The 9,984-nt window shown below is 41.2% G+C and overlaps 1 protein-coding gene across 2 annotated transcripts in view; it reads left to right on the forward strand.

The window, feature by feature from the left end:
• The window catches only part of PIWIL2 (piwi like RNA-mediated gene silencing 2), a 67,389-nt gene extending 63,821 nt beyond the window's left edge, over positions 1 to 3,568 (forward strand). Inside the window, exons 20-22 of one of the 2 annotated variants that reach the window (XM_060101331.1) lie at positions 1,812 to 2,065; positions 2,515 to 2,622; positions 3,412 to 3,568. In XM_060101331.1, coding sequence (XP_059957314.1) covers positions 1,812 to 2,065; positions 2,515 to 2,622; positions 3,412 to 3,568 — 519 coding nt within the window. The remainder of the gene's footprint in view (positions 1 to 1,811; positions 2,066 to 2,514; positions 2,623 to 3,411) is intronic. The other variant, XM_060101332.1, reaches the window with a different exon arrangement.
• The last annotated feature ends 6,416 nt before the right edge of the window (positions 3,569 to 9,984 follow it).

Genomic DNA, 9,984 nt, shown 5'->3' on the forward strand with positions numbered 1-9,984 from the left:
TTCCAGATCTAAGTGCCTTTGTTACCCACCCTTTTACACAACGTATCAGTTAGGAGTCTTTGGGAAGTCACAGAAACGTGCTAACTTTAGCAAAATGGGGGTTAATTGGTAACATCATGGAGAGTCTCAGAGGATTCGTGAGAAGGTTGAGCGTCAAGCTGGGAAATGGATAGGGTTCCAGAAGCAGGGACCTGAAGAAGCACCACCACAAAGGGAAAAACTCCAAATGTTTCTTATTCTCTGTTGAAGAGTCAGAGTGAGGGAGGAGTGTTCCTCTGGGGCAGTTTTGTTCCCCCAATGGGCAGCTTAGAGACATTTTTGGTTATAACTGAGAGAGATTGCTATTGGCATCTAGTGGGTAGAGGCCAGGAATGCTGCTAAACATCCTCTAGTGTCAGCCCCAATAAAAAGAATTCACTGGCCTTACATGTCAGTAGTGTTGAGGTTAAGAAGCCCTGGATTAGGGGAAGGTACCTTGATTAATAATCGCCCGAATTCCAATGTACCCTGTTGGAGGCAGGAGGACACTTAAAATGCTCTTACCAAAAAGAGGTGGAATAGATGCTAGACAGCCAAAAACAACATAAAAACAAAAAAGTACAACTGGGGCAATAATTCCAATCTTGGAATGTGAAGATGAATCACATATTTGTAAATACAGTACTTGCGGGGTCTCAGAAAAAAAGGGACATTTATAAAATATTTGAATTTTAAACTCCAAAAAGATGCTAGGTGATTATTTATTATTAAAAAGGGTTCTTTGAAATGAAACTTAAATTTTCATGTAGAGTAACCTATAAAGAATATGTAGTATAAGCCTATCTAATTCAATGATAAGTTAGGGTTTTGAGGGGAATTGTGAACAAAAACCTAGGATGAACCAAAATCAGAATCAAATTGTCACTAACTGAATTAAACCAAAGCACTTTATTTATTTATGTATTTCTTTGGCCATGCCACGTGGCATGTGGGATCTTAGTTCACCAACCAGGGATCGAACCCATGCCCCCTGCAGTGGAAGCATGGAGTCCTAACCACTGGACCGCCAGGGAAGTCCCTAAACCAAAGCACTTTAAAGAAAACTTCTAGTTTAAAATGAAACAGCTCATTTTTTAAAATTATTGAAGTCACATACAACTAGAACATAATTATACTCTCTAAATGGGGAAAAATGATTTTCAAAACTGATTGAAGCCAGCATTTAATTTGATTTGGATCCATGAACAATTTACCAGGACTGCTATTTACTTAGTTATACTAAGAATGTTAAAAAAAAAAAAAAGGAATGCTTCACACTATACCTGATGGTAGGATAATATTTAGTATAGGATACCCTTTCATTTGTTAGCAACTTTGGATGTTGCTGATACACAGAAACATGAGGCTGGTGGATCTGTGGGATGTGCAGTTATATGTTAGAATGTCTGCAGCAGTTCACCTTGTTTTTTGCCTAGACAGTAATTAGCGTTAAATCCAAGTAGTAGGAAGATTGATTCAGCCCATAATTTTCCTTCCTTTTAACTTTTTTTTCACACCGTTTCAGTATAAGCCGTATATGTAACTCAGAGCTTGCTTATTTGGTTTCATATTTTATAACACCTTTGGTGTACCAGACCTGTTTTACTACCCCGAGGAAGTCTAGAAATGACTAGAAGCTGCTTCTCCCTGCCCTTCCAACATGATGGCTTTGGGCCCAGCTGTGAAAGGGACCTACTGCCGTGTCTCCAGGTTGTTCTCTGAGTGAGCCTTTTTCTGCCTGTGGTCATTAGCCCCAGGGCTACACAGTTCACCTCAGCAGGGTGTTGTTTCAGGTGAACCACTGTCTCCCAGAGAAGATTGTGGTGTACCGTGATGGAGTGTCTGATGGCCAACTAAAGACAGTTGCCAGCTATGAGATTCCTCAGCTACAGAAGTGTTTTGAAGCTTTTGAGAATTATCATCCCAAGATGGTGGTATTTGTAGTTCAGAAGAAAATCAGCACCAATATGTACCTGTCTGCTACCGAGCACTTTGTGACTCCCTCCCCCGGGACCGTGGTAGATCATACAATAACAAGCTGTGAGTGGTAAGTGGGCGAGACACAGTAGTTCAACAAGAATAGGTTGGAGAAGTTATCTGTTCCCTGGGTATTGGAATGGGGAGGTTGCCTAGAGAGAAGTGGAATGGAATCAGAGATTTTACTGTTAAAAAGTAAAATTTTAAAAACTGTTTTAAAACACACAAACCAACAATGAAGCGTTTACCTCTTAAGTATATAATATTGAACATACAGTCTTTTCCTAAGACTATGCATGCTTAACCTTCTGCACACAGATGTCATTTCTACCACCATTCTTAAATAGCCTGTTGAGTCAGGAGACCTGAATTCTCAGCCTAGTTTGGTCCTTGTATGTCCTTGATCCAGTCATTTGACCTCTCTGAGCCTTAGGTGAAGGAGCTAGAATGATCTCCAAGATCTTTTCCAGCTCTGGCCAAATCCAACTATACCATTACTTTGTACTTTTTCCTTTCTAGGGTGGACTTCTACCTTCTTGCCCATCACGTACGACAGGGTTGTGGCATTCCTACCCATTATGTTTGTGTTCTCAACACTGCACACCTGAGCCCTGATCATATGCAGAGGTGAGCTGACCAGTAACTACTACTCACTTGTAAGTAATTCTGGCCAGTGAGCTAAGGCTAAGACCTGGAATTTTAAAACCACTGAATTAAACAAACTGGATCACTGGTTTTTGGCTTAATAATTTTCTGATTCTCTTTGGAAGCATTTTGAATTTATCTTTTGAAGTTGGATTTCCTAATACTCATTTTCTCTTATATAATCAGAAAAGACAAATACTGCCCACTGCCAGGAATATTTACCCCTTGAGTTTCTTCTTGTCTTTCATGATAATGGTATCTTTTTGAGGTGCGACTGATAATCCTTGTTGTACACTAAAATTACTTGGAGACCTTTCAAAAAATACAGCCAGGCCTCACGAACTCCAAGCATTCTGAGGCATTCGCATTTTTAAAAACTGCTTCTAATAATTATGACACACAGCCAGGTTTGAGATGGATTGCTCTTGTGCTCAGATTATATAAATACTTTGCTGGGGGTACTTACCTTTCTGCAGCTTTTTCTTGAGGCAAAAAACAAAAACAAAAGCATGTTCTCCTTGCTGTTTTCCTTGTTTTGATATAAAAAGAGGAGCACCTAAAGTGGGAATTTCCCCATGCCCTCTTGACTTACAAATAGTGGAAATAGATACAATTCCACTTAAAAATAATGATTCCCAAAAGTTGCATCATGTATTCCTCAGTCCCCCAGTTTGCTGGTAAGTATGCTGTGTCACACACCCAGAAGTACATAATGTGCTCCAAATTGAAGATGGAAAGTGAAAAGGATCATGTTTTCTTCTTGGCCTACAGGTTGACTTTCAAACTGTGCCACATGTACTGGAATTGGCCTGGTACCATTAGAGTTCCAGCTCCTTGCAAGTATGCCCACAAGCTAGCTTTCCTGTCAGGACAAATCTTGCATCATGAACCAGCCATCCAGCTGTGTGAGAACCTGTTCTTCCTGTGACTGAACAATCAGGACATGGGCTGGTCAGAGCAATCAGACTTCTGAACTCAGCTGTGCAGGATTAACAGTGACTGAAAGGGGTGTTGTGTTGGTGTTTTCCCTTTCACTGACCCAGTAGAATAAGATATCTTTTTTTTCTTTTCTCTTTTAAACCTGATATCACCAAGAAGCAGGTTCCACCCTAAGGATCAGCTAGAAATTGCCTCGTTGCCTTTGTAGAGCACATGGGGGTAGTCTGCTACTGCGTAGATGGGGTGGGTGAAGACAGGGGACCCTTTAGGAGCCTCCAAAGCCAACTTGAGCTGTAGAAACCCTCAGAAGCAGCGATTGCACTTAGAAACTCTGGTTACTAATAATCAGTTCCCAATTTCTGGTGCCAGAGGTGATAATGAATGAAGTCTTTGCAAGTTTCTTAAAGTAGAGAGCTACTTTATTTGGGCAACTGGGAAAGGTAAGAAGGCAAGGTTTTTCAAGATATGCCTATTGCTGGAAAATGTGAAAGGCATGTAGTAAAACCAGCTGGTGGGATAGTCAGGCCCTTGCTGACCTAATCTTCTCTAGGGATTGAGTTGATGACACGTGACTTGAGCTGGCTTTGAAAGGTGTTTAGCTATTCCTTGGCCTCCTAAGAGAGGCCAAATGCAGTTTTTTTCTGTATATTTCAGTTGCTTTATAGCATGCCATGTTGATTTTTTCCTGCCTCCCTCCCCACCACATATACACACACTCAGGCACAAAGACAGCTTTGCTTCTTGTTACTGATCTTTAGTAAGTTTCAGTTTTTTTTAAATTAAGCATCAGAACCTGTGAAATTCAGCAGCTTGGAAGGTTCATGATGGGGCATGAGCTTTTCTTGACCCTTTCTCCCCAGCGTGTCACCTTCTTTTCTGTTGATATGTTTGCAAATTGAATCACTCATTTCCCTTGCTCAATACCCTCTTCCCGGCTGTTGGCTCATTTTGTTAGGAGTTTTTCTGAATCCATGTTACGATTTCTAGAAGTTGGCTTTGGGAAACATGACACTCCTTCCAAAGTCCAGACGTTTCAGTTTAGAAAGTTGTCACTGTGTCTGTGGGTTTCAGTGTTTTGGGGAAGCACTGTTTTTGTGTGTTTATTTTTCCCCGTTTAAAAAATTTCCAGTCCCTTCAGGGCTAATTCAGTCATACCTTGCTTTACCTGGGTTTTAAAAGACAGTTACATTTAATCTTTTCAAATTTGCATTTATTGATTTTTTGGTATGATGGCAGGGAGGGGATGAAGCAGAAATCCCTATTTTATATGACAGTGTGTGAGAAGAGAAACTTCAGCTTAAAAATCTTTAGAAGAGGAAAACTGAGCAAGCGTTGCGTTGGCAGAGGCTGAGCGGCTCTGGGTGTCAGTGGTCTCAAGTGCACTTTGGTTCCATTTGGAGTGAGGGACAGTGGAAGGCTGAGACCTGGGATTTAAACACCATGGAATCCGACACACTGGATCACTGGTTTTTGGCTTAACAGTCTCTGATTCTCTTTGGAAGCATTTTGAATTTCTCTTTTGAAGTTAGATTTCCTAATACTCATTTTCTCTTATATAATCAGAAAAGACAAATACTTGAATGTAGTATAAAAATTTCACTTTTTATTCCTGGTTTTCTTGTCTTGTTTTTTCAGTCTTAATGTGAAATGACTGGGTCATGGGGTGGGAAATAAATAAAAACAAATTTGAATAAATGTGTAGTTGTGTTTGAAATAATGTCATTGACACATGATATTGATATAGTTCTTTTCCTTTGTAGAGCTGTAACACTTGTTAAAATTACTAATTTGTTACTAGGCATGCTGGATGCAGCTCCAGTATTAGTACCCAGGTAATTTCACTGAGATCTGGCAGTAAGATTTCTTGGAAAAGACGCTAACAGTCTTACTTCTGGGACAAATGAGGCAAGCGTGTGTGTGTGTGGGGTGTGTGTGTGTGTTTTGTCTTGTTTTCAAAAATCTCATTTCCCGTCAGACAGTTTCTGTTAGCCTAAGTGAGAGCCAGCTCCTAAGGGTGGCCCTCCCTTCTCACCTTTTCCTAATGCTTGCCCTTCTTTGCATGTACTTCATGGTGTGTCTGTAACCTTTAAAAATACCTTCCCAAAGCACCCTGGCTGCTTGCCTCACCACTACGTCCTTTTCTGTTTATTTAGAAACTCCACCTTAAATGATGCAGTGCTTCTTGAACTCATTCTAGAAAGAACCCAATTTCTTTTTTTTTAATTTTTTAAAATTTAAAAAAAAATAAATTTCTTTTTAAAATTTATTTATTTATTGGCTGCATTGGGTCTTTGTTGCTGCGCCGGCTTTCTCTAGTTGGTGGCGAGCGGGGGCTACTCTTCGTTGTGGTGCGCCGGCTTCTCGTTGTGGTGGCTTCTCTTGTTGGCTCTAGGCGCATGGGCTTAGTTGCTCCGTGGCATGTGGGATCTTCCCAGACCAGGGCTCGAACATCATATGTTCATGCTCAACATCGTATGTCATTAGAGAATTACAAATTAAAATGAGATATCACTGCACACCTATTAGAATGGCCAGAATCCAAAACACTGACAACACCGAATGCTGGTGAGGATGTGGAACAACATGAACTCATCATTGCCTGAGGGAATGCGAAATAGTATAGCCGCTTTGGAAGAAAGTTTGGTAGTTTCTTACAAAGCTAAACATATTTTTATCATATGATCAAGCAATCACACTGCTTGGTATTTGCCCAAATGAGTTTACAACTTTTGTCCACACAGAAACCTTCACATGAATGTTTAAAGCAGCTTTATCCATAATTGCCAAAACTTGTAAGCAACCAAGATGTCCATCTGTAGGTGAATAGATAAGCTATGGTACGACAAGACAATGGAATATTATTCAGTGCTAAAAAGCAGTGAGCTATCAAGCTATTGGAAAGACCTGCAGGAAACTTAAATGCATATTACTGAGTGAAAGAAGCCAATCTGAAAAGGTTACATACTGTATGATTCCAATTATATAACATTCTGGAAAAGGCAAAAACTAGAGACAGTGAAAGGGTCAGGGGTTGGTTAGGGGAGAGGAGGGATGAATGGGCAGAGCACAGAGGATTTTTAGGGCAAGGAAACTATTCTGTATGATACTGTATTGGTGGATACATGTTATTATCTATTTGTGTAAACCCATAGACTGTGAAATACTAAGCATGAACCCTCATGTAAACTGGGACTTTAGGTGATTATGGTAAGTTGATGTAGGTTCACTAATTGTTACACATGTACCATTCTTGTGGGGGATGTGGATAATGGGGGAGGCTGTACGTATACGGGAAATCTTTACCCTCTGCAAACTATGCTGTGAACCTAAAGCTATTCTAAAAAATACATACATTTTTTTTTTTTTTTCTTTTTGCCGTATGCGGGCCTCTCACTGTCGTGGCCTCTCCCGTTGCGGAGCACAGGCTCCGGATGCGCAGGCCCAGTGGCCATGGCTCACGGGCCCAGCCGCTCCGCGGCATATGGGATCCTCCCAGATCGGGGCACGAACCCGTATCCCCTGCATCGGCAGGCGGACTCTCAACCACTGCGCCACCAGGGAGGCCCCTATACATATTTTTAAGAATGAGTAAGTGTGGGTGTTCCTTGCTGGTCTAGAGGTTAGGATTCGACGCTTTTCACTGCCCTGGTTGGGGTTCAATCCCTGGATCCCTGGTTAGGGAACTGAGAATCCCCCAAGCTGCACGGCACACACACACACAAAAAAGAAAAAGAATGAGTACGGGAGACGTCTGGCAACACAGCAGACTTGAGCTGACCATACTGACGAAGGTTGGCCGACATAGAAAAAAAATTTTTTTTTATGTTAAGTGGCTGGATTTTCAGGAAATGGAACGAGGGAAGAGAGGAAGATGGGGGGGGAGGAGGAAGGAGGGAAAATATTGAGGCACAAGAAAGAAAGGGAAGCCAGAGTGGTTATAGTTGATGCCAACACGGCATCCCAGGGTTATGGACAAAATGCAGGGACAGGAGCACTGAGCTTTTGCATTTCAGATAAAGGTAGAAGATGCAGTCTTAGACCTTATGTGGTGCAGGATTGCTGGGGTGAATTCTCCTAGATGAAGAGAGCTGGAGCCTGGAAGGGGAGCAGAGTAGAAGGTCCGTGCCAACCATCCTGGGGCAGCAGCAGGAAAGTTAGACGAAAGGCATTTATGAGAAATCCCCAAGCTTGGGCCACAGACGGGTGTATGCAGCCTGAATTCATATTAGCATGTAGAAGGACCACATGCTGAAAAACTACCATGAAGATTGGCCCAGACTGGTGAGAGCCCAGAGCCCTGGAGAAACAATCAACTGGATTGCAGCACACAGAGGTATAAATGGGAAGAAGATATAGGAGAGAATGAGAAGGTCTAATAGGAGTTCCTGCAGGTTAAAATAGAATAAGCCACACAATTATGGACGATATAAAGATAGAGTTTTCCAGAATGTGAGACAAATATGAATCCTCTACCTGAAGAAACTCATTGAGGATAAAGAAAAGCACAACCACTCCTAGATGTACTGTAGTGAAACTACAGAACACCAAAGACAGAATCTTAAAAACAAACAGAGAGATTGCTTATGAAAGAAGTTAGACTGGCAGCAGACTTGTTACCAACCACAACAGATGCTCAAGACAAAAGGAATAATAACTTAAAGATGCAAAGTCAACTTGGAATTCTGTTCCCATCTAAACATTCATTCAAAGATGAGGACTGGGACTTCCCTGGTGGCGCAGTGGTTAAGGATCCACCTGCCAATGCAGGGGACATGGGTTCGATCCCTGGTGTGAGAAGATCCCACATGCTGCGGAGCAACTAAGCCCGTGCGCCGCAACTACTGAGCCCACGTGCCACGACTACTGAAGCCCGCCTGCCACAACTACTGAAGCCTGTGCGCCTAGAGCCCGTGCTCCACAATAAGAGAAGCCACTGCAGTGAGAAGCCCGCGCAGCACAACAAAGAGTAGCCCACGCTTGCCTCAACTAGAGAAATCCCGCAGGCAGCAATGAAGACCCAATGCAGCCAAAAATAAATAGATAGATAGATAGATGACCAAAATAATATTTTCTAATAAAGATCAGAGCAGAAATTAATGAGATAGAGAATAGAAAAATAATACAGAAAATCAACAAAACCAAAAGTTGGTTCCTTAGATTAACAGAATTGGCAGGCCTTTAGCTAGATTGGCCGGGGGGAAAAAAAGAAAAGAGAGGACTATTAACCTTACAGAAATGAAAAGGATTATAAAGGAATACTATGAACAATTAAATGCCAACAAATTAGGTATCTTAGATGAAATGAACAAATTCCTATAGATAACTTGCTCCTGAACCAAGTGTTATTTTTCCCAGTTATCTTTTTTTGCCTGCTGAAACCTCAGATGATAACAGAAGTGACGAATGTGGCTTCTAAAGATGTTTTCTTTTGTCTGACAGAGTGTGGGGTGCTAGTCCTTTGACATGATTTTGGGTAAATAGAACCTTCACATTCCTTCTGATCCTCTTGAATTCATTAAGACATGCCAAAACATAACTCATTTTTCCCCTTAAAGTGTCTTAGAAACCTCGCCATTGGTTTCTCTCTTCAGTCTCTCTAGAGCTCGCCTGATAGCTGGGGGCTGGAAGGGGGATCTTTGCCCCACCCTGCTGATCTAGTTGTCTACCTTGTCAACACACCACAGAGCGGGCTTTGATTTCGAGTCCCCAGTCCCACTTTGTACACTCTCTGGGCCAGGGTCTCATTTCCCTGGCTTCTTTCTCAAGGCTGTTCCACTCACTTCAGCTACAAGAAATCTGTCTGCATATCTTTTGAAAAGGCAGGCGGCTGTGGCATCTTGTCAGAAGAGAAATAACAGTCATGAAAATGTCAGGTTTTTATGTTTACTTAAATATTGCCCAACATGAAACTTTTAGTGAGCTGACCTGTTCAGTCATCAAACTAATATTTTATTGAGCATCTGTTATGTGCAAGATGTTATGTTAGGGGATGCAGGTATATACAGAAATCTTTGGTAAGCAAGACAGATTAAGGTCCAATAAAGAGGTTAGAGATGGAAATGAAATAATTTTTAAGGGGAAAAGCAAGTACATAAACCATAAAAAATGTTTTAATTCTGTGAATCATGATCCAATAAAATCAATTTAGTGGGTTTGTTACCACTTTTTAAAAATTGAAACAATATAAAATATCAGAACGTTGACTATACTAAGGAAGTTTTGTAAGATTTTTGTTTGCTATGTTGTTATTTGTACTGGAGATGCAGTGTAAAATATTTTTTACTGTGGGTTACAGTAAAAAGTTTGAAGAGGTAGGTCAAATATGCTTCAGGAGAATCAAGAATCTTTCTGAAGGGAGGTGGCTTTGAAGAGTTAGAATTTTAAGAAGTGGACATGGGGAAATAA

Source organism: Mesoplodon densirostris, chromosome 6, assembly GCF_025265405.1.
Source record: "Mesoplodon densirostris isolate mMesDen1 chromosome 6, mMesDen1 primary haplotype, whole genome shotgun sequence".
Classification (NCBI taxonomy): domain Eukaryota; kingdom Metazoa; phylum Chordata; class Mammalia; order Artiodactyla; family Ziphiidae; genus Mesoplodon; species Mesoplodon densirostris.